Source organism: Cornus florida, unplaced genomic scaffold (assembly GCF_030987335.1).
Source record: "Cornus florida cultivar Cherokee Brave unplaced genomic scaffold, ASM3098733v1 CherokeeBrave_3.0.0_Hap2_Chr10, whole genome shotgun sequence".
NCBI lineage: Eukaryota > Viridiplantae > Streptophyta > Magnoliopsida > Cornales > Cornaceae > Cornus > Cornus florida.
Window position 1 is genome coordinate 93,316,181 of NW_026775580.1, and position 25,642 is coordinate 93,341,822.

The 25,642-nt window shown below is 36.4% G+C and overlaps 2 protein-coding genes across 6 annotated transcripts; one reads left to right on the forward strand and one right to left on the reverse strand.

The window, feature by feature from the left end:
* Nucleotides 1-266: 266 nt before the first annotated feature.
* LOC132275909 (K(+) efflux antiporter 4-like) lies at nucleotides 267-16,127 on the reverse strand. 5 transcript variants are annotated; one of them, XM_059777105.1, is made up of 20 exons: nucleotides 15,480-16,072; nucleotides 14,920-14,963; nucleotides 13,464-13,522; nucleotides 13,222-13,300; nucleotides 13,012-13,073; nucleotides 12,834-12,909; nucleotides 12,545-12,619; nucleotides 11,912-11,983; nucleotides 11,739-11,822; nucleotides 8,693-8,761; nucleotides 7,125-7,202; nucleotides 6,897-6,985; nucleotides 4,235-4,331; nucleotides 4,081-4,134; nucleotides 3,735-3,830; nucleotides 2,560-2,748; nucleotides 2,367-2,444; nucleotides 2,023-2,067; nucleotides 823-912; nucleotides 267-524 (listed from the first exon to the last, which is right to left on the reverse strand). In XM_059777105.1, exons 1-20 carry the CDS (start codon nucleotides 15,715-15,717, stop codon nucleotides 495-497), a joined length of 1,704 nt encoding a protein of 567 aa, XP_059633088.1. In that variant the 5' UTR covers nucleotides 15,718-16,072; the 3' UTR covers nucleotides 267-494. The 5 variants fall into 5 exon arrangements, with proteins under 5 accessions (XP_059633088.1, XP_059633087.1, XP_059633089.1 ...); XM_059777104.1 differs by having other exon boundaries at nucleotides 267-683; nucleotides 15,480-16,061; XM_059777106.1 differs by lacking the exons at nucleotides 267-524; nucleotides 823-912 and adding exons at nucleotides 928-1,671; nucleotides 1,802-1,943 and having other exon boundaries at nucleotides 15,480-16,127.
* Nucleotides 16,128-22,390: 6,263 nt separating this feature from the next.
* LOC132275910 (tetraspanin-2-like) lies at nucleotides 22,391-25,008 on the forward strand. Its single transcript, XM_059777109.1, has 2 exons — nucleotides 22,391-23,103; nucleotides 24,342-25,008. Exons 1-2 carry the CDS (start codon nucleotides 22,606-22,608, stop codon nucleotides 24,651-24,653), a joined length of 810 nt encoding a protein of 269 aa, XP_059633092.1. The 5' UTR covers nucleotides 22,391-22,605; the 3' UTR covers nucleotides 24,654-25,008.
* The last annotated feature ends 634 nt before the right edge of the window (nucleotides 25,009-25,642 follow it).

Here is a 25,642-nt window from a genome sequence, read left to right on the forward strand (position 1 = left end):
CCACAGTCGATATATTTGTAAAGTAGTACAGTACCTGATAATCATTCATTTAGTTATATAAATCATGATTTTAGGAATTAATTTTTCCACACAGACTACAAAGACAGTACCCGTAATTATATGAACAGAAACATGAATCGATGTATTTATAGTTACTCAATAATCAATGGCTGTTTTCACTAGTCAAAACACAAAGGAAAAAATGGAACCCCAAAAAAAAAAAAAAAAAAAAAAAAACCCAAAAATTTTTTTTACAGGAAAAGGCAGAAAAGATAAAAGATTTACATTACAAAATGGACAGTATTTTACACAAGATAGGCCATGTGAGAACACTACGACCTCAAACAAAACTGTAAAGGATATGTAAGCAAGCGGATTGCGCTACATTCTCTCAATTTGAGTCCCAGATGGCATTTTGGGTCCCTTGCTTTCTCAAACACGTAGGTAATGCAGGTAACACAGGATGTGCTCCGTAAAAGAATAGAATTGTTCACTCAATCAACCTCCTTTGCACTTTTAAACACCTGTCCTCCCAGAGTATAAGAACCCCCATCAGGTAAAGCCCAAAATTTGCATTTTCTGATTCATGTTTTTATTTAATATCATGAATCACGAGAGCCATGGACCATCAAGGTAATACGCTTAGCACTGTCTGCGCGAAGACTATCTCCTTTAAGTCCAATCTGGGATGAGAAATCATATTCAAGACACCTCAAAATTTTTACTCCAGCAAGGATTAGGCAAAACCAAAAAAGTTCGGACACCCTTGGCCTGGTGAATTTTTTTATAGAATATGGAAAATGTTTCAAGGCAGAAGATTACCTCAGTTGGAATATCAGGGGAGAACCACCGCAACAGTACTCCAAGATGTACAACGGCAGGAATTAGCTTGAAAAGCAGTGGTGTTGTCACCTGCATAATTGCTTTGTGAGCATGCTTCAACATCTTGAGTCAAGTGAAAGAAATTTCAAGTAATATGAGTACAACAAAAAGTTGGCTAACATTTCAACTTTAACTGATATCTGATGTTTACATTTAAAAAGATCTATTTTGATTCAAACATGATAATTTTAGTAGAGAGTATTGTTCCACTCAAGAATGAAGAAGAAAAGAAAATTTCTTGGACCAGTGGGTTGTTTAATCATAAACCAAATAATATGATTTAAAAAAAAAAAAAAAGAACAGGAAAAAGAAGAAAGATCATGCAAAATAAACTACTGAATTGATATATACTGCACAGCTAATTCACTCATATAAGCTTACCTTATGCTCTCTATGTTATTCCCTCAGGCTTTGGTTACACAATCTTGTTACCCCAGAGAATACTTCAAAAAAATTACTAAACAAGGATGATTCTCATGGTTTTTATGTATTAATTAGAAATTATTCATGGGCAAATGCCTGCTTGCCACAGATTTGATACTTTACAGAAATTTTCTGCATGATGCTTCATTAAAATTACATAAATATTTGACTATTTGACTGGTACAAAAGTGGTTCAGAACAAATTGTGTGATATATACACTAGACTATTGAGCTACATAGCCATTAATCTTCTAGCCATTTCCCTATCCACTGGTTAACACATTTGAAAGTAAAGCTATCACTATTTGCCGCACGTTCCATTCAAGCCAGCTGACGATCAATTTCAACTCTACATATTTCACACAGCTGGTCCCAAGCCCAAGAAAAAGGAAGAGGTGTTACTTGAGTCAGACAAAAAAGCTTGCGCAACACTATACTGTAGTTGAGTTTCCAGTTAATATTTGCATAAAAACTCGTACAAAAAGACAACACGTACACATTTTCATCAACTCCTTCATTTGGGCTCACAAGCAGGATTTCTCTTAAAAAAAAAAAAAATGTTTCCCAAAATTATCTTTGGCACTCAAAAGACGTTGATCAGTTTCTTCCCAGGACTGGTTATCACAATGTATACACACCTACAAGCATTAACATAGAATAAAAAGGAACGCTGAACCATGAAATCAGTTGCACCACAATTGAAAAACGCAGGCTTACCAGGCTGAGAGCTGTTGTGCCAAGCAGCAGCAGATATAATTTGCCCTGAGACAGTGACAAAACTCTCGAGAGTTTAATTAACCACCACAGAGGAAACCTTGCAACCATGCACGTGTCAATCACGTATAAACCTTCTAGAAAATAAGTTACATGAATGATTGAATCTTATTCAATTTCTTTATCACAATAATCATTCAAGGTTCTTACTTTTTTTCCCTGCAAATATTTCTTAAAAGGATCAATAGCTCTGACCCCACACTCTTGAATCATGAACGTTTTTTGGAAAGAAGGAATTTTAAACTAAACACAGTAAATCAAAAACAGCATCACAATCAAAGCACTACCTCAACCAGATGAAGGTTAGAAGCACGACTTAGAAGAACAAAAGCAAATTCCCCAATTTGTGCTAAAGACATTCCAACCTATACATAAGAGAATAACCCGAGGCCCGTGTCAATACTGAAATGTAGATTGGAAAAATCATGATTACAATTTACACACATCCATAAATATACAAGTAGGCTAGTAAATTCTTACAAGAAGCGAAGTTCTGTTATTGTATCCAAATCCTTTGACAACTGAAGCAACCACGACAGTTTTTATAACTATCACCAATATAACGGCTGCTAGCAAAATATCAATGTGATTCCAAAGGAAATGAACATGTATAAGCATCCCAATGCTGGCAAGAAAAAGAGCAGCAAAGAAGTTGCGAATGGGCTCAACCTAAGAAAATGAATTCAGAATCAACAACAAAAACTGGCACTTCGATAGTGAAGGACAGAATAACAAAGAGAGAAAAGAACAGAAAGATTCACATAGTTCATAAAAGTTTAATACCAACTTCCAGTAGTTCCAGAAAGACTACCAAGTACGATAAATCCCATCGAGACATTCCGAACCAAATATAACAGAGATATATATGTTTCAGTATAGAAATAAGACATGAGTTGGCTTGCAATTATTCATAGCAGCCATGTTTGGGTTGCTACTGGTGTTGCTCATGGAGATGCAACAGGTAGGTTTGCATTCAAAAAATAAATCATGAGTTCCTCAAACATGGGCGCCTTGTAGTATCCAAAAAGAAGGTAGAAAAACTTGGTCAAATCTACTACATATATAGTTGAAAGTTGAAACTGTACCTCTCTGATAAAATGGCATTAAATGCTTCAAACTGCTGTGAATTTTAAACTTAATTTTCACTAAAGAACTTCATGCTATACAGAAATTCCTAAATAAACTGCATTGGAGTAGATTTGCATTTATCTTTTCTGTTTTTACATTTTCAAAAAGGTCAGTGCTCAGTGTTGATCCTTGTTATCAACGGGTGTTGGGAGAGGGAGACTAGATATAGAGCTAATCTTTGGTGTGACTACCCAAGAATTTCATGCTTGGCTGTTTGAACTTTAACCACTGCTCCAAACAGTGGCCCGTTATATTTACTCATTTTTTTTTTCATAAAAAGAAAATATCTTTTTCTATTTACACGAGATGTTTTAGATTTATCACTGGCTATCTTTAACATTTCCATTGACAAAAAACTTTTAGCCTTATTCAGAATTTCTCCCTCAACAACTACAAGTGGAACATTTAAACCGTAAATAAGCTCCTCCACAAATCACAAACATTTAACTGAAGTAAGAAGAAACAGCAGAATGAAAGAAATTAGGCACGTTTGCAAATTTCATATACAAATGAAATAGAAATTTTACTTGTTCAAGTGTATGCTGAGCAAGATCAGTTGTTGATATCATCACTCCAGCAGCAAAGGAACCCAGTTCAAGGCTTAGACCCAGCTTATCACTACACTGAAATACAGTAATCCATATCATATAAACATATTTGCTAATTAAGCTCAACTCAAGTGTGTGGAGAGTTGATAAGGTTTTTTTGGTGATAAACATGGAATGAATTAAAAACTATTCTCTTTTATCATATTTTTACATCATATGGAAAACTCGTCGCAGCTAAAAAGAGCAAAAAAGAATTTAGGAAATAGGATATATCAATTCGAATCCAAGAAATGATACTATTTAGGAAATCAGAGAGAAGACAAACCCAAGCAACTAGCAAGCAGAAAGCGACTGATGCCAATTGATAAAGTTCATTGCTCTGCACATATAAGATTTTAAGCAAGACTGCATCAAATTATAGCAAATAGCATTGAAGTGGTGAATCAATCATGTCATCAGATCTTCAAAAAGAAATTTACCTGTGATGATAGGCTTATCATTAGTTTAAGACACCAAGGTACACAAGTACGGGATAATATTGACAAAATGGCCAAAAATGTGATCAAAATCACCAGCCTGGAAAAGAAAATCAATAGTGAAATGGAAGACATGATGGGTAAGAGATAGAAGTGTGCACTACTAATCCAACAAATAAAAAGTACTCCATTCATGCCAATGAAAATTGTGCAACTGCAAACGGATATGTGCGCTTTCATATTCGTAATTGTTGATGGTGCCAGCTCACCAAAGAGTCTGTTTTCCTCCATCCATTTTATTTCATTGTTTTATTTGCGCCATCAGATACAGACTTCCAAAAGTGGTTAACCACAATGGTCCAAATAATTGTAATTTTCTTTATACAATATGAAATTTCACTTGCAAGATAGTAAAGACTCTAATGGCATGTTTAGGGTTGTTTTTCAGCAACTTTAATGTGCTTACTATTTGAAAAATTGCTAAAACATGTGTCTGGTAACCAAAAAAGAAGAAGAAGAAGAAGAAGAAGAAGAATTGCTTTTAAATGGTAGAGATTTTTTGGCACAATAAAGCTTATGCCAAAGACACATTTGTAGCTTTTAAAACTGCATTAGATGCAGAGGTTCCACACTTTTAGGTAACTTTTTTCCCACGGACAAGTTTATCCTACTCTTTTTCAGAAAGAGAAAAAACCCTCATTTTCTTGTAAGCACTCAGATGTATTTACTATAGACAAATGTATAGGATTTGAGAGGGGCATTCCCTTTATACACACACACACACACACACACACATATATATCATTCAGAGTATTCTATTATCAAGCACCATATGTTATTACTTGTATTATGTGATTTGAATTTTTTTTTATATTATGTGATTAGAAAATTCAATAAGCATCTCTGAATATCAAATTCATTGAGAATATATATAATAGAAGTCCTAATATAAGCAATTAAATAATAAATTTTTCATAAAGAAAAAAAAACTCAAAATGTCTCGTCCTCATATAATTATCTAAATCAACTAAATGTTGTAAAAAAAAAATTGTATTTGGGCACTGCACATGTTCCAATCATTTCATGAGAAAACTTAAGTTTTGTAGTAGCAACTAAAATTTTTGTTGGTAGAATAAATTATTGTAAAGTTGCCATTAGAAGTGCTTTAAGCAGTATTATTTCCAAACACATAAAAAAGTACTTCTAACAAGAAAAGTGTTGTACCTAATGTATCACCAAACATTATTTCTCTTTTAAACATACAACACTTTTTGATAGCTCTAAACATATAAGCGCTTAAACATGTAGTCACAGCAATGCCAAACAGGCACTAAAGCTGATGAGCTCCAACATAAACTGACATTGTCAGTAATAAGTTTGAAACTAAAGATGCTGCATAGTTCCAAAACCATGCAGCTTAAGTTCATAGAGTTTTCATTCAATATGAACATTTCAAGGCATATATCCAACAGAATATCATTCTCGAAAAAATAAAAAATAGTAAAAGGGATCTGCATATCAAAGAAAAAGGCAGAGAGAAAAGGGATAAAAGGCAGAGAGAAAACCTCAACATCCTAGCATCAGCTGTATTGATGCTCATTTGACTAGGATATTAGTGAAGGGGAAACAAAATTTCCTACTTCAACGATTTTTTGGCGCTACGTATAGACAGAATGTAGTATTGAAGAGTGTATCTGTTTAGCTTCCACTGCAAAACTGATTTTAGGGAACCAAAGCCGGCTGTATATCTGATGCTAGGAAACCACATCCAACTGCACTTTGAAGAAGATTGATACTAACTTTCCCCTATACAATCAATTGTTCCCCAAAATGTTATTGTTAACTACCATCTACTCCAAAAGCTTGAGACGTTAGAAAGGGTGTAACTTAAATATATAAATCCTTCAACACGCCCCCTCACATGTGGCCTTCTTTTGGTCCAACGCGTGTTTTTCAGTTTTTTTTTAATTAGGCTGACGGTGAGGTTTGAACTTGAGACCTTTGGCTCCGATACCATGTTAACTACCATCTACTCCAAAAGCTTAAGCTGTTAGAGAGGGTGTAACTTAAATATATAAACCATTTGACAGTTATTAACCTAAATTTCACAATTCTTAAAACTATCTATACACGGCACACGTCCCTATATGTCTTCACATTCTCAAAACAAAAAAAAAAAAACAGATAAGAGGGAAAACCGACTTCTGAATAATCCCTTGCTTGCACAATAGAAGTACACACAGAATCATGATCATCAAAGTCATTATCTGGAACCAAAAGTGGCAACAATTTTACAGGGAAAATTACCATGAATATTACTAGAGGAATGTCTTGGCATATAGGCACCCAAACAACTAAAATCTTGTACTTTTATTTTAATATTAGTCCTTCCAATAATGAAATAAATAAGCCAAGTCCTTGATTTCATGTGTTTCCATCAACAATTGATCCTTTAGACACAGAACTGACAGGCAAGTTCAACTATTTTAGATATAAAAGATGTAGTATAACGAAGAAAAAAAAGTGCTGACAATTAACCACCAGAAAATAAAAAAGTACTGTTGATATCAATAAATCACTAATTCAAATAGAGTTCCTAAAATCATTTGCATATTGTTAAATGTAAGTGGGAAAAAGTTCCATATATTTTAATTACTTCACTTACGATTTTGTCATGGATATCACTCCTTGAAGAACACCAGAAGTACCCCCCAGTACTGGAAGAAGTGCAAAAAGCAAGCCCACTGCACAATCCTGGCAGGCAAAGATAGATCAAAACTTCTAAGCAAAAACTCTATGTAAAAGTAAAGCAAGAGAAACATCATAAGCAAAAAAGATTTACGGTCTTCACACAAATACTATTATTAGCAGCATAGCAAGGGACTGATCAAACCTGCAGAATAAGGATGCCAACTGTGACCTGTCCGTGAAGAGCACTAATACTATTTCTTTCCATCAAGAATTTCAAAACCTGTCGCAAAAACAAGGAAAATTGTTTTAGCACCATTAAAAATTGAAAATAGCTTTAACAACTCCATAACTAAGGTAGGCTAAACTCACATACTGTTGCCCAAGGAAACTACTATTCCAGCAGAAATAAACTTATAGAAACTAGTTAATCAACAAAAGGGCCTTTGTCTTTTTTTATGCCACAAAATTTGGACATGTGCTAAGGACCAGTAAATGCACCAGTTAGGAAAAGTGGCAGTGTACAGTAAGAATAATGCTAGGGGAAGAGAGAGACAAAAGTTAACGTGGGTAGAGTAAGGAAGGAAGGATATGATAACATGTGGTTTGATTGAGGTTATAAGCTTAGATAAAGCGAAATAGAAAAATATGATTCATATAGCCAACCCTATGTAGTTGGGAAAAAAAATGTTGAGTTGAGTTGAAAATTTAAGCAAAACTTTTAAGTAGGTAGAATGTTGAGGCAGACTCCAAGAAAAGAGTCGCCTGCAGAGATGAGCGTATGAGCCATTACTCAATCACGACAGAGATTGAGCCCTGCTTTCTGAGCTCATCAAGCTAAATTTCAGGATGAACGAGACGAGCCCAAACAATCTTAAGCTCAAGTCGGTTCAGTTCATTTTCACCTCTATCCTCCAACCTTTATTTATTTTCTTACTTTAACAGACCTTAGCACAAAGTTACAAAAATCTACCAATTCATTAAGAATTCTTTCGTACTTATTGATAAAAGAGAGGTAAAGTGGTAGGATTTGATAACCAGTATAATGATATAAAATAGTAAAATTAAAGAAAATCCCGGAAGTAGAAACAAGGTTCAGCATTCATGTGTTATCTACTGCTCTTCTATACTTCTCCAATTCATCTTCTTTCCTCCTTTTTTTTTTCTTTCCTTTTTCTACTAACTATTCTTCTTCTCACGCATCTCTTTCTATAGTGCGGTTGTTTGGAAGCTCAGAAGTCTTCACCAAACAACTTATTTTGCATTCCTTTGCTCTTGAAAGTCGACACTGGGATTATAGTGACACCTTTCCTTTATATTGCACATTTCACTCCTTTTCCTCTTCTACCTATTTCCTGTCCTTCTTTCTCCAATGAGTCCTTGGTTGCCTTCATGCTTCGGTGTTCACTCAATATGTTACATACTTTGGATCCAAGTAATGAATTGTTCATAATGTCCTTAAAAAGCGTGGTTTCACAAAGTTACCACAAGTAAAAAAAATTGCCTACGAAAGAACTTCTATATATTGTCCTAGGATTACAGTAGGGGAAAAGTTTTGTTGAGTTGAGTATATTGTCCTTGGATTATAATTAATCAACCTTTTTTCCCCAGTTGTTTGGTGATTATGGTTCACATGTTAAGTGATAGTTCCAAAATATACACATAAAAAATCCAAATAAAAATAAGAGATCTCTTGGTGACCCTAGGGCTAAATTAAAGCATAATTCACATTTTCAGAAAATAAAAATATATAATCTATGCAAAGAGAGCTACCACTGCTGTTGATGACATAGACAGGAATGCACCAACAAATATCCCCTCGGATACTTCACCTCCGCATAACTGCAAAAAGCATAAGGCTGCACATATCAGAAACTAACGGCCAAAATCAATGGATAAAAAATGTATGATCAGTGTTGTTAAAGGCACGCCTAGGCTCCAGGCTCATACAGGCGCAACACTTGCGCCTCTTGTTTGCCCAGGTGCGCCTTTGACAACATTTGCACCTTTATATGGAATATGAATATGCTTTAATAGTAATTTAATTTTTCAATTTTGCACCTCACTTCACTCAAGCGCGCGCCTAGGCTCCAAAAGACCTCTAGCACCTTGGTTGATGACATTGTGTATGATGCATTGATGCTAACTTTTTCTTTCTTTTTTTCTTGACCGTAGAAAAGGTGCTAACATAGTTTTTTAATAAACCTGTTCAGGCGTTGACAAAGCCCAACCTCCAATCTTGAGAAGTGATTAATCCCTAAAATTGGCATGCAATCCCTATTAAAAAAACTCATTTCCAAGGGTAACTTTTGTCACATCAAATCCCTAACAGAGTTCTGACCACAGAGGGAGAAAAAATAGACCGTATTGGAAGTGTCCAAACCCACATTGTATTGCATTGACTGGTTTCACACTCATTTTCTCCCCAATGCTTTTAAATAATGAGAAACTAGAAAGCTTCTTTGATAAGAGACTGTACATTCCACTGTTCAGGTACTAAGAATATATATAAATAAAAAATTAAATTAAATTAAGAAAAGGACTGTATAAAACTGGCAGAAAGAGTCACAGTCTCAACTGAATATTTCAAGTCGAACTACTTTTGATCCTTAACCCCCATATAGTTTTGAATCCACAGGGCAGCCATAGACTGGACTTAATCCGGCAAGGAACTGGATATAGTGGTGCTATGCAGGCCCATCATTGGCCTGACATTGGACCTAGGATGAATAGCCTGGGCCAACTAAAGAAAACAGTGTTCAGTTCACATTATAATTTATAAACATAAAAAAACTAATAAAACAAGAACTATGACCACTTGCACATAGTTTTATTAAGGCCCAAAAGTTAAACTTGTTTTCTTAAGGCTCAAAAGTTGAACACACCTAGAAATTCAAGCTAGATCTAGCTCTTCATAACCAATATTCCACTGTTCAGTTCTAAGAGTCAAAGAAAGGAATGCATAAAGCTGGCATAAAGAGTTGCAGCCTCAACTCAATATATCAAATCTAATTACTTTTGATCCTTAACCCCCATATAGTTTTGAATCCACAGGGTGACCGTAGAGTGGACTTAATCTGGGCAAAGAACAGGATATAGTGGCACTATGCAGGCCCATCATAAGCCTAACACTGCACCTTAGGATAGACAGCCTGGGCCAACTGAAGAAAACAGTGTTGAGTTCAGATTGAATTTTATAAGCATCAAGTACTAATATAACAAGAACTATGACTACTTGGACATAGTTATTTTATGGCCCAAAAGTTAAACAGCACTATAAAGCTAAGCTAGGCCCAGCTCTCATAACCAATATTGTTTTGTTCAAGCCTGCCCAGAGGATGGCACCTGATCAGGAACCAGCCCCATTATAGATGAGGGCTCTGTGATAGCATGATACCACAGCCCCTTAAGTTTTAAAATGTAAAGAAGTTTTTATGTGTTATTAGACAAGAGAAGCACTCTGCAACTGATGCATAATTCAATTTCTACTGTACATTGTTGGGGAAAAGCAAAAATCAACGAAAAAAATTAGTAAAAGTCATGAAATTATTTTCTTTAAGCAACTGTTAATTTTGACTCGCAAACGATCAGCAAGTGAAGGACCGTTCCTTTTGCGCCAATACAGTCTCGAGACTAGTATTTGACGGCTTATGGGCATTTCAGTACTCTTACTCTTTTTTGAAGGCTCTCTATTCTCTTTCTATTAGGGTTCCCCCATAAAGGAGCAGTTGCTCATTGACTTGGTGACATAAGTTTCAAATAATCCTCCACAAGACTCTTGATCCTTTTTCAGGGCTTGTATACAAGAACATAACTGGCCAGGATCTGGTAATCTAAGCCGCCGCCTTCTGGTCGGCTTGAATTAGCCTGAATTGTATTTTTTGAAAAACAATGCTTTCTAACGGCATAAACTTCAAGAATGGTTGATTGTTAAACCCTAAACCCGTTCATACTAATTAAAAGCATAACTACATAGATAAAAGTGAGAAATCCAAACTTTATCTATGAAGGGAGAAGGTCATAAAAACACAACCAGAAAGAGTATCATCCACTTAATATGAAGAGGATCGTATAACTAATGAACATAATGGTGACTATTTCTTATGGAAAATTAGCAAGTAAACATCAACTTATACATCTTTGAAAGTTTGAATACTTGTCACCCATTTCTCGAAGGAAACCACGTATATAATCAAGTGGAAGGAATGGGACCCAATATATGTCGCACCCTGACGAATTCTATATCATTTTTGCTTTTCCCCAAATATGCTTCAGAAAAATTCTACATACTACTTGGCACTTGGCAGGTTACAATTCCCTTCTTTAGGCTGTAAAGAGACAACAGAGGTTCATTTGTACTAGATATCCTCACTTCCCTTTAACTGCAGTGAAATTTGTTGAAGAAATTTAATTGCTTATGTGAGATATCCAAAACATCAAACCCTTCCCAGACCCCGTAATGGCAGAAACCTCGTGCACTGGACTAGCCTTTTTTTTTTTACGTGAAATATCCAAAACATGCACACCATATTGAACTTCAAGCTTGATTCGCCTCCCGTAACTAAAAGGGTTTGAAGAATTTTTGGAATCTTTAAGTCATAATATTAAGCCTATGAATATTTATTTCCCTATGTAGAGAAATTTTAGTCTATTAGAAATATGACAATTATTTCTTTACAATTGTTAAAACTACAAATCCCAATTAACGGGAAAGTGATTTCAAGCATATAAATCAACCTGTGAATTATTTCTGTCCTTTAACAAATAAATATATATGCATACTTAAATTTGGAGATTATGATGAAAATACTAGACATACCGAGGCTGTTATTCCACACAAGCACATAAATAGAAATATCTGCAGCAGTCCTCCTAAAACAGCTACTGCTCGAACAACTCGAAGCTGCAATCATAAGATAAAAGAATTTGACCACAGTGTCTAACAGGAATCAACAAACCTCTTAGCTTCAATAAGAAAAAAAGCAAGCCAACCTTAGTTGCAGAGAACTCCAGGCCCAATGCAAAAAGAAGAAAAATAACACCAAACTGAGCTACTGTTTCGACCTGTATGCGAATACCAATGAGAAAACATCGAAGTGCAATGCTACATGAAGTTCCATAAGATGATAAAAGAACATGCAAGTATTACTCTTAAGAAACAAGGAACCTTACGCAAAGACTCTACCATGATCATATGACAGTGATCACATATTCAGAGAGTTTATCAATTTCATTGTCCTAATATTTATATGAAGTATACTAACAGAAAAATGACTGATTAACCTTTGCTAATAAAGTGATAATATGTATATAAAGACTTGACTACATGACGTAGAAGACAACTTGGGATGGCTACCTGTACTCATTTGGCATGGGTTACTAGTTTCAGTTTTACACTTGCGCACATATCTCTGTCCAAATTCCTTAGTAACACAGTACACAATATGAGCAACTGGAGACCACAACGCTGTAACTTTTGCTAAACATATTCGGACAAAAGATGAAACCCACTCCCCACATTAAAAATAATGAGATTCTCAAAACTACAATAAATTTACAACATCACGAGAGATTGAAATTAAAAAATAAATATTGTGAGCCATAGCAGAAGTAAAAGCAACATACTTGCACCATTTCACTGACAAAACTAAGTCCCCCAGGTCCAATAGCAGATCCAGCTAGAAGATATCCGGTAATAACCTGCAAAATTTTAAAGTGTATAGAGGACGCTCCTTTGGTGATGAGGTAATCAGACTCAATTAAGAAAAGCATACACTAAAGCCTAAACAGAAGGTCACACATAATTGGCATCAATAACTTTTTGGTGGAAAAGACAAAAACAATAAAATATGTTCATTCTTCATAACTGCATCTCATCACCAACAAAAGCATAAAACAATGATAATGGTCTGACCGGTTGTCCAGCACAAGCAAAGGCAATGCCACCACAAGTTGCAGAGACAATGACAACCACTAGATCTGATATCAATCTGCCAAACAGTAATTTAAACATTTTGGATTAGCTAACAAGTTACAGGAAGCATTTATCTACAAGCAGTAGGGGTCAAAGAGAGAGAGAGAGAGGGGAAGACCTCAAGTCTAACTGTAGCACAGGAAACTTTGACTTTGTATTGGATATAATGAAGACATTGTCCTGAGCAAAAAATTCAAATAATTGAACTAAAACTAATTCGGCAATAAAGATGGCAAATTTTTAAAAAAGGCATTATTACAACCTAATAGCACCAAAAATAAACTTCAAACCAAGAAAGGAACTTCCAATGACACAACATAAGACGTACCTTTCGATCTATTAGTGTTGGTGTTTCTTCTGCTCTATTCTCGTTGTCCAAATTAAAAACATCATGAAACTGAAACGACCTAAGATGAGACATATCATGGTATCAGCAATACTCGATTTTATGACGGCAGAGTACAACTTATTATGTTAAGTAGAAAATTATCTCCTTTGCACTACCAACTGCTTCCATTTAACATAAGTTTAAATGTTCTGACATTCTATTTACAGGATAGAAACACATACTTCTCCTCTTTGGTGTCATTTTTCTTGGTCTTAACTCTAGCAACTGTTTCCAAAACTGCCTGATGAAATCAAACATATGAAATGTGAACTCAGCAAACACAGTTGACCAAGAGTTTGTCCAAGGGGTTTAAGAAACAAAAACTAATAATTGCATATAAATGTATTCTAGCAAAAAAGCCTCAAAAACACATTATTTTAAAAAATAAGGCCCATAGAATTCTTCATCTTCCCCTTCACCTCTCTCTATGGGGTTGGGGGGCTAAATAAGCATGCTACCTAGCCTCAACCATAATTCTTTCTCCAAAGGTCAACCTTCACTGATCTTTGCTTCATATAAACAACTACAATGCATGGACTTGGCTACATGTGTAGGATATGGGTAATGTATCACATTGGTAACTAGCAATTAGCAAACAGTCCTGCCAGCTGTCAGTATCAGATGCCTCCTAGCTAAAAAATAAAATATATTGGTTTTAGAGCATGTCATGTTAGATTTAAGTCAAATTTTAAGAAGCCTCATTTTTGTATCAATGAGGAATGATGCATTCTGTTATTGGCACAAGGGAAGAATACCATAGGGTTGCTGAAACCAAGCCCTAGCCAACAAACTAACCCAACTCCATTAGCAACCCTTCTTCACCAATCCAATAAGACATTGCATACGAGGAAGTGTACACAGAGTTAGAGGGCTTCAAATGCCATAAGGGCGACTGTGCATACTTGATATCAAATAACAGGTATATAGTAAACGTCCCAAAAAATGAGTTTTATTAAAATGAGGATAAGTAGCAATATAAGAAAAGATAAAACAAAAATTGTTCTATAAATTATTTTAGATTCTTTTTTTTAAAAAAAATTATACGAGGATCATCGTGCAATATTGATCAAGTTGAATGTATTCTTTGTGGTTTCTCTTTCAATTTAAAATCTTTTTCACTAAAGTTTCAGTTTCTCATTATTCATGTACAGAACCAAAAAAAAGGGAGTACATAAATAAAAACACAAACAAACACAATGAGCAACAGATCATTAAACCCCCTCAATTTTGAGTGGGTTGTCATAAATAGTATTTTTAAACACATATTAAGTATTTAAGAACTATACGCCTAAAGCCAAAAATTTGTGGAAAATCAAGCTAAAAGCCAATATGAATAGCCCTAAACCTTAGGCAATCAACAAATCTTAAACATGCTACACCTCTGCAATAGATATTTTAGAAAACCTTGGACCTCTTCAGCACCTATGAATCTCAGTTTGTCCCAGAAGTTTGACTAAACACAGACAAATGCAACCCTAAAGGCACCAAATAGAGTAAGTATATCATGTGGTCATTGTGAGCCCGTGCTCTCATCCGCGCACAGTCACAGCCTGTTGATTTGATGGCTGATTGCTTGAGCTCAAAATCAAGTCATTCAATCACACGATTTCAACAATTTAAAAGAATATGACTACTGACCTGCTGTTCGTTCACACTGTTGTTGAAGCTCCCAGGATCAGTGGCTGCACCAGAGATTGACAGAGAGGAAAAGAGAGAATTAAACAAGTAGAAAAGTAATTGAGACCCCAATGTGCATTATTACTTTATAATTTCCCTTCTGAATGTAAAAAATAGAGATACCAAATTTCGTAAAAGCCAAGGAACTATCACTAGTATAATTATCACTTAATGAACTCGGAGAAGGAAGCAAATCTATATATCTATATATATATATATATGAAGAAAGTGGGAGAGGCAAAAACTAATTCCAATCCAATCAAATATGAAAGATTATTTTCCGAATTAGGAATACTTTCCAATAAATTGCAACAGTCAAAATTTAGTGCTCTCTCTTTCTCTCTCTCACACACACACACACTACTGTCTATTGACCATCAAATTGCAACTCAAGCTCAAAGCAGTGAAATTCCTACAAAATTCAAAACCCTAGGTAATCGACCACATAAAAAGAACCCTAAAAAGAAAAGCACAAGAATCGAAACAAGATCAGCGACGGCTCGGATCTAACTACTAAGTACCTTTTGACTGTTCGTCGTCGTTCTCGTGGAACTCCTTCTCGAGCGCACGATCGATCATGTCAGCGAAGCTATCTTCCTTAGATCCCGATAGTGAAGTGTTCAATTCGGTGCCATTAACCACCTCCAAGAGGTTCGAATCAGTGGCAAGGAGAGAGAGAGAGTGAGAGGGCAGAGTGGTAAAGCAGAGAAGATCGAGAATAAGGAAAGATAGAATGGTTGCGGAAGAGAGTTTCCGCATTGTAGATTTAGAGAGAGAAAGTAAGAAGGTGTATAGAGAGAGAAGGGACCGGGGAGTGACACCGGTCGCCTTGTATTGCCTCTCTGATTACGCGGACGGAGGGAAAAAAAGTTTTGGAGTAGTTAGCTTAGGAACGGAGTTACAGAGGTGGAGTGAAAGTACAAAAAGGTCTTCATTTTCTTCAATTAAGGCTTGCGACCCAAGTCACAAAATCGTCCTAAAAAGTTTTGCCCTTGGCACTAGGATAATATGGGAACAGATCATTATTTATTTCGCGAATATGGTTTTGTAATCTTTCAATTTCTTGATTTTGTTAATCTTTCAATTTCTTAAACAATAACTAAGTAGTTTATTATTTACATGTGACATTTATTATATAAAAGGGTTAAGTGTAAAAAACCTTCTAATATATAGACTTAGGGATGGCAACGGGCGGGATGGGGCAGGAATTCCATTCCTCATCCTCATCCCCATCCCCGATGCATTTTTCATTCTCCATCCCTGCCCCTATTCCTGCTTAAAATTTTGCCAAAATTTCCATACCCGCCTCTGCCCCCGCCCCCGCCACCTTATCTCCATCCCCGCCCCCGCCCCAGGCCTCATAACTTTTTTTATTAAAAAAAAACATATTTTTTCTTATTTATATATATATAATAAATCTAATTTGGTAATAAATTATTATATGTAAGGGTATATCAGTAACTTCACACTTAGTCGGGCGCGGGACGGGTTTATCCCGGCCCCTGTGGGGATTCATAAATTGACCTGATCCCCATCCCCATTTAGCTAAAAGGAACCCCATCTCTGTTATAAACGTGGCAGGGCGGGGCGGGGCGGGGCGGGGACCGGGCGGGGATGGGGAATTTGCCATCCCTATATAGACTTTGTGTAAAATCAGTTCCTATTTTTTTAAAATGTGCATGTTAGTCCACAAAATTCAAAAAAAGTGCAAATAAGCCCCTCTGACCATCTTTTTACAAAAAGTAAAACTGAAAACCCTATTTTACCCTTTTGTTTCCCATTTTGCCCCTCACCCATTTGTGCATGGGAAATGCTAATTTTGACCGGCAAACACATGTCAAATGTAGATTGGCACAACTCAGCGGCCCCTTTCTTCACATAACTTTACCCAATAGCAACCACCAACGGCGGCGAGCTTGGCTTCGAATGATGGAGGTTGTGAAGGAGGTGGGCTGGCGTAGCGGTGAGCGAGGTTATGTGGTGATGGTGGCCGGCGAGCAAGGATGGAGACAAGTTGCTTATTTTGGTGTCGGCGGTTGCTATTGGGCCTTCAATTAGTTCGCAGTTTTGTCGCCATCTCCGTCTGATGGTGAGTTAAAAGGGTTGCGTGTGGTTGGACCATCACGTGAGTGATCGGATTGCGATAGGGTGGAATTCCTCAGCCGATCATCGTCGGCAGCGGTGGAGTCGGGTTACAGAGTGGGCAGAGGGCGACACCGTTTTGGGAAAGAGTAGGGGGCATGGCGGTAGAGGTTTGGGGAGCCAAGGCAAGGGTTGGAGGCAGCGGCAATTGTGGTGAAGAAATCGACTGAGATCTGCTCGGCAACGATTGAAGAATTCGCTCTAAAACGACTGAAGCTTGAGAAAGACATCGATCTGCTCAGCGACGGTTGGAGAATCCGGCTGAGATCGCGAACCCGTTCTGATGATAAACAGTGGGCCCGCGACTGAAGTTTGAGAGTTGAGAGACAGCGGGCCGAATTAGAACAACGGGCTATGGAAAACTAAAAGATATGGGTTTTGAATTTTTTTGTTCTTACAGACTTTGTAGTTTGCAGTTGTAGAGAAAGAGAGGACAACGCCGATCATGCAATTGCAAGGATTTCCGATGGTGTGCACTAGAGGTGTGGATCTCTTTATTTTCTTTTCTATTCGATGAAAGGTTGAGAGCGATTTGGTTATGAACTGGGGTGGAGCTGGGCGATGGGTGATGGAACTGGCCGATGGATGAGTAGTGTTCATGGTGGTAGGGGAGGTGGCAGCGGCTTGTTTGACTGAGATGATGAAGGTCACGAATGTTCGCCGGAAAGATAGGTTCGTTGCTGATTGTTAGACAGAGAAAGAGAGTAAGGAGATTGTTAGAGAAAAAAAAAAAAATTACACAAATTTGGGCAAAATGATCATTTTACATGGCCGATATTTATAATCATTAATTTATTCAATTGAAGTGAGGGTATTATTGTCATTTTACACCACATAGGGACCTATTTGCACCAAATTGATAGTATAGGAATTTTTTTTTACCACACAGAGACTGATATGCATAATAGAGGAGTGCTTTTTTGCACTTAACCCTATATACAACAATAAACAAAAATATATCTAAAAGAGAATAAAAAAATATTTGAAATGTGCAAACTAAAAATGAAATTACAATACCTAAACAAAGAGCAAATGTTTGTCATGTCCTTGTTAGATTTATGTTGGTAATTGTTTAACATTTTTATTAACCATAGCAAATGTCCTAATTATATAGCTTTTAAAAACATATAATAGGCTTAAAAGTACTAAATTTGTACATATGCATGTATATTTGTTAACAAATTATCTATACAGTGGTTAGTTTTATTTTATTTAGCTAAGATGTGGATATTACATTTACTTCTGGTGTTTAGTTCTACTTATAATGTGTGTTTAAGTTCCGTGTAAAATATTTTTTATGTTTGGTTGTCATAAAATATTTACGATGAAAAAAAAAAATTGAATCTGACAAAAATAACTTATTTATCAATTTTCAGTAAGCTATTTTACACGTCCCACCTGATAGACTCGATATCAATATCGACCTAGACATTTGCCAAACTCCGAAAAATAAATAAATAAATACTTTACCTGAAAATATTTTACATCCAAACAAATAGAGCTAAATGTCAAAATGATTAATGTTAATATAAGTCTTTTAATATGAAAAATATGCCCTTTAAATTGTTGCCGAGACACTTTGTTAAAATGCTTGTGCAAAATAGATGTACAATTTTAGGGGTGTTGTTGTCTTTTTGCACAAAAGTAATGGACAAAAGTGTCTTTATAGCATTTTGAAGAACATGTTTATCACATGAAGCTACAAAAAAAAAAAAAAAAAAAAAAAAAAAAAAAAAAAAACTTGCGTCACAATAAAATACTCTTTTGTATAAAATATACACTGCTACTTATGATGTGTAAATTTTTTTCATTTTCAGCAATCTGTTAAGATATATTGCCATATTACCAATGTGTAAAAGGATTGTATATTTTATACAATATTTTTACACCACCATATTAACATATTTCATTTCTCATCCATCTTTCTCGTTCTATTAAAAAATTAACCATATATTAAGTAGGTTTGTAAAAGTTTTGTGGAGTCTTGGTATGACACATGGTTGATGGTCATTGGGAGATATATTTTTACACAAAAGGAATAAAACAACCGTTGGAGTTAAAATTAAATAATCCAAAATTTTTGTGTAAATTAATCAGGACAAATCAGATTTACACAAAAATAAAAAATAAAAAATATATACACAAAGATTAAAAATGCTCTAATATTAGATTGGTGTGACATATCCATAGAAGTAAATATAAACATCGAATTACATCCTCTCCAATACACCAGAGGTATAAGAAAGTACTGATCATATGACCCAATAAGTAAAACTCAAAACATTAAAAAATTATAACATAAATATGAGAAGGATATGCCAAAATTAATAATATAATATATTACTTATAGAAAATAGTTTTTACTCATTTTGTCTACATTCTCAATAATTAAATTATTAATTAGAACTTGGAAGTAGATGTTTCTTGTTTTTAAGAACTTTATAATATTTTTTAATCAGCTCATATTATATATTTTAATATTGAATTGGAATCACGTTGTCTAAATTAAAAAAATTAATTACAAAATCACATCATTGTGACATGAAAGTGTCTCAAAACGAGTTCTAACTAGATTAAAGTACTTCAAATTTTAAGGCATTTTTAATTGTGTTTTTCTTATATGAACGTCCACCGCCATAACACCTCTTGAAACAGTATATGTGCTCCCTAGGTTGAGATAACTTCACTGTCTTGAATGTACTAGAAAGCAAATGAAAATGATTTTTTAAACCATATAAGCAGATTGCATAAACCAACCTAAGCAAATTAAAATTTTCATAGTGTAATGATAAAAAAATAAATAAAAAATGTATAAAAGAAAAAAAAAAAGCATCAATTGCAAAAAATCTCTTAAACTATAAAATTTTTGCACATTGCTCCTTGAACTTGAATCGGAACCATTGAAAGTTTACAAAGAAGACCAATATCCTAGCTATAGTATGTAGTCATTAAATGTGCCAAAAATTACTTAATTTTTCTCAAGTTTAGTTGCAAAATCTAAACTTGAGAAAAATAGAATAATATGCAAATTGTTATGATTCAGCGAGTGTTGTGGATGGAGTAATATATATATATATATATATATATATATATATATTTTTCAGTACAAGAATTATTAGAAGTTAGAAAATGCCAAGGCTTGAAGTTTACAACCAATCACTGGGCAAAAAAGGCGGGTTAAAAAAGAAAATTTAACCGAATATCTTGCAAAATTTTACTCCCTCCCTCCTTTTCAAAATAAATGTTTACCTTTTTTATTTTTATTGGTCCCAAAATAAGTATCCCATTAAAAAGTCAATGTACTAATTTTTTTTGATAATATTACCTAGTTCGCACCTATGCGATAGTGCAAACCATGCTAGAACTTATAAAAAATAAACAATTACTCCGTACATAATTATGGGATCACTAAATGTAAATTTGATAATTTAATATAATAATAAAAAATTATTCTTTTAAAAAATTAGATTTTTAAAAATGGACACTTATGTTTTAGACAATGAAATAGAGTATTAGTTTAGACTAGTTATTTGATAAAAAATTGGTGCAAAGATTAAAGTAATATATATATGGGGAAAAATCACATAACTCCCATATACTAATTTTTTAGATCAAAATGCTCCCACTAAAATTAAACACCCCCTTGAACTAACAAAACCCATCAAGTTGCCCCGAAATGACAAAACTGCCCTTCTAAGTTAATTATAAATTTAAAACTTATAATATTATTGTAAGATTACAAAAATACCCCTGAGTTGGTGGGTCTACTGTTCATCTCCATCTTCCTTTAATTTCACCATGGCTAGAGTTGTTTCAATAGCGTCCGTCTAAATCAACGTCATGATGATCCAATGAGAAAGGCAGGTAGGACAGTCCATGAATGGCAATTCTGTTGTTGCAGATAACATCAGGAGTCTCAATGTTGACGTTGTTGATCTTAAGTGGGGCTAACGCATGCACCACCAGATTCTTCCCCTCTTTTATGGTGGGCAACTCTGTCAACGGCGGCAACCTCTCCAAATCAGAGGCGGTGAGCAACATGTTGGGCATGATGTGGAACCTCAAATTGCGAAAGTAGATATTGAAATTACCAAAATTATGGAGGGAAGCATCACCAAGAGCGAACAACATCATGTTGTGAAGGCCCTTTAGTTGATAGTACTCCACCTGTAGCACTACACTCAGCCTGCCATAACCGCCCGCCTGCAGACGCACCATCGCATCAGTTAGTTTCATTGCCATGGAAAGGAATGTCTCTGGGTACTGCTCAATATTCGGTAGCGGCTACGGATAATCTACCAAAAACTACAAGCACTGTGGGATAATGAATCCTTCTGTGATTGAGATTGAGATCATGAAGAAAAAGACGGACGCTATTGAAACAGCTCTATCCACCTACCATCTCACCACCACTCATCTTCCATCTCATCGGTACAGTCGGTACAATTGACGGTGATTACGTGGGGCTCACCTTGTTTCTTCCCTTTCTGGACCAATATGACATCGTCCTCTATCGGCGAACCCATTTTGGAAACGCCGGCGGTAAGAATTGACGGAATTTCAACCGGAATCGATGAGTTGGGGTGTCATTCGGCGGCTGATATTCAGGCGAAGACAGAGTCCGATCAATTTAGAGTGTTTCTAGCTACTTGCAAGAGCAGCAAACAGAGCAAAAATGTTGCCGAAGTCACACAAGGAGGTCCAAATCAAAATTTTAACTTGACTAGGTTGGTGATTGTGGCAACGCCGCCGCAGAAGGAAGTGTTCACAACAATACTTTGGTTCTTACCTTGCTGGCGGTGAAATTGTCAAATTCGTCCTCGAGCTTCTGTTGCAACTCATCGGAGTTGATGTTGACGGAGAGGACAATGGCGCCCCAATCGGCGCCGTAAAGGACGAAGGTAGGGCGGACGTGGAGGAGGATCACATCGTCCCTGGGGCGGAGGTAGTTCTGTACCTCCCTCTTGACAGTAAAAGCACTCTTGTTGCTAAGGTCGATGATGATGGTGATGCGGCGGTGGGCTCCGACGGTGGAGAGGGGGAATTTAGGGGAAGATGGCTGGTGTTTGAAATCAAAAGGAATATGGAGATGAATAGTAGACCCACCAACTCAGGGGTATTTTTGTAATCTTACAATAATATTATAAGTTTTAAATTTACAATTAACTTAGAAGGGCAATTTTGTCATTTCGGGGTAACTTGATGGATTTTGTTAGTTCAAGGGGGTGTTTAATTTTAGTGGGGACATTTTGATCGAAAAAATTAATACAGGAGAATTATGTATTTTTTCCCTATATATATTTAGTTGAGACTTGAGAGGGATATAGTCAGCAATTAACCAAAAAAAAGAAAGAAAAAAAGAAAAGAAAAGCAAAAGCCTTTCCTCCCTCCCGTACCCACAGTCCCTATATAATCACCACCGGCCCCGCATCTGTTCTCTTCTCTCTAGAATTCACGCACACAAATTTCCTCTCTCTCTCTCTCCCTCCTAAAAATAGAAAAAGCATGGCAGTGAGCAACAACATAACATCAGTCCTAAACTTCATAGCCTTCCTCTGCTCAGTCCCCATAATCGCCTCCGGCATATGGCTGGCCTCCAAGCCCGACAACGAGTGCATCCGCTGGCTCCGGTGGCCCATCGTCTCCATCGGCATCCTCATCCTCCTCGTCTCCCTCCTCGGCTTCGTCGGAGCCTACTGGAACAAGCAGACACTCCTCAGTCTCTACCTCTGCTTCATGGCCATCCTCATCGTCCTCCTCCTCACCCTCCTCATCCTCGCCTTCGTCGTCACTCGCCCCGGCGGCTCCTACCACGTCCCCGGACGCGCCTTCGACGAGTACCGCCTCTCCCGGTTCTCGTCGTGGCTGAGGAACCACATCACCGATTCGGACAGTTGGCGCAAGCTCAGGGCATGTCTTGCTGAGTCTGATACCTGTTCTAAGCTCACTCAGGAATTTGTCTCTGCTGATCAGTTCTTTGCAGCTCATATCTCTCCTCTTCAAGTAAGTACTCTGTTCTATTTTAAATTTGAATTGCAAAATATCCATGTGTGTATTCATTCTGTAATCCAAACGCGGTTTTAATCTCTCACTTCAATAATGATTCTGTTTATCACCAACCCTACAATCAATTGTGGTACTCAATTATCAGTGGTTGACCGTTGATGCAAAGACTTCTTTTAGACTCTGATTTTCTAATGTTATGATTTATGCCACTGACTTAGACAGTAAAGAACTGTAATTGTCAGCTGTTGGATCATTTGGATCTTACGATAACAACCATTACATCCAACGGCTTCAAGCAGTTTAAGAATTTATATTTGGTGACAAGAATGTTACAGTAGAAGTTTGTGATGGTGTGAACCGTGTTCCAGACTTGCACATGGAACAAACACAGGACTTTATGATAGTCAAATAAGGACCCACCTTCAGACATTTAAAAATGAAAGGGTTGGACTCCACTGTGAGAATTTGTTACTTCATAGTAGTTGTAAGGCTAGCGCCAAATCGAAATCAATTGTTGCGGCCGAATATTTCACGGTCTTGATTTAAAAGTTTGAGTTGTTAGGTAGTATTAACATTCAATTTATATATGCATTCAAATCTCTTTTCTATATTAGTCGAGGACAAATGTTATCAGCACCTATAGACTTAAATGTCGTAGTTCATTCAACATTCGTTCAAGACTCCAAATGGCTGCATTGGATCAAAATGCAGCTAATGAATTTTAATTATTAGGTCATTTTTTATTGAGAATGGATTTACGATCTGATCAAACTGTTTCAAAGAGTCGGATAACATATCCTACATCAGTAGCACACCCTTTTACATAGATCATGTAATTTCAACTATTTGGGTCATATCACATGGATTATATGATGTGATTTTGCTTTATCTAAAGTTAAGTCAAACCGGTACTTAATTTGTCTGTGTGGTTTCTATATATGCCCTAATGGTAGGGCATGTAGGGGGCAATTCCACATTTAGTCTTATGTGATATCAAAGTCATTTCCACTTTGCTCACAAAAGTTAGCACATTGCACAATCAAACTAGAATAATTGAGATCATACTCTGTCTTTATTACAGAAGATAAAAAGCATTATAGTTGCCAGCTTTGGCATAATCATACTTTGATGACACCATGTTTGGTGGGGGTGTGTTATTCTTTTGCCTTTTTGTTCTCTTCCTTTTGAAAATATACGACCATAATAGTAATACTCCAATGTTCTGATGTTTACAGTCAGGATGTTGTAAGCCACCAACTGTGTGTGGGTACCAGTATGTGAATCCAACAATGTGGATTAATCCGGTGAACCAGATGGCTGAATTAGACTGCACCTTATGGAACAATGACCCGAGCCAACTGTGCTACGGATGTGACTCTTGCAAGGCTGGTCTGTTGGGGAACCTGAGAAAGGAATGGAGGAGAGCGAATGTGATCCTAATAGTGGCTGTGGTGGTGCTCATATGGGTGTATCTGATCGCCTGCAGCGCGCTTAAGAACGCGCAAACTGAAGAGCTTTTTCAACGATACAAGCAGGGTTGGGTTTGATTTGATTCGATTCCGAAACATGGTTCACTTTTTGAACTAATGGTTTTGGTTTGTTTGCTTTTTATCCAGCTAGTAGTGCAAGTTTGGTTGTCATTATTGTATGTATATGTATTCCTAGCTCTGTAGTCTCTACTTTTCTATGCAGACTATAAAATATTGAAGACAAGTTGGGGAATTGGCTTTCAGGCACCTATCAAAATATTCTTCATTTTCCAACAATTAGCTTTTCAATAGAGTAATAGATTATTCTGATTTCAGTGGATGTAGTATTCAGCTTCTTGGATACCATTTTAAAATTTTTTTATTATTTTTTATTGTAGTACAATTTTAAATTGAGAGTGTTTTTTTAGTGTTCTGTACAGTTGTTTTGAATTGTGCATTTCAAACATTCATTCAAGGTTTAGAGGATTCATAAACAGAGGCCTAAAACACACACACAACTGTGCATTGGGTATATTAAAGTTACAGAGAGTCGGCACCGACTAGGAGTGGGAAAGACACTTAAATGTGTACTTGATGGTGTTTCTTTTTAGGTGATTATAATCAACGAAACAAGAATTGTAACGACCCACTCCACCATATGGTATGATATTGTTCGCTTTGGGCCTGAACCCGCACGGTTTTGTTCTTGGGCTTTACCCCAAAAGGCCTCATACCAATTGGAGGTGACACACTTACATATAAGTATATCACATTTCCTTTACCCAGGCGATGTGGGACTGTGCACCCGTAGCTCGCCAGTGTGGTAGCCTGACAATGTCTCTCGCACCCGCCCACGGCACACCCGCCCACAGGGTCATCACAATCCACCCCCCTTGGAGGCCCGACGTCCCCGTCGGCACACTTCCGGCTGGGTCAGGCTCTGATACCATTTGTAACGACCCACTCCACCATATGGTATGATATTGTCCGCTTTGGGCCTGAACCCGCACGGTTTTGTTCTTGGGCTTTACCCCAAAAGGCCTCATACCAATTGGAGGTGACACACT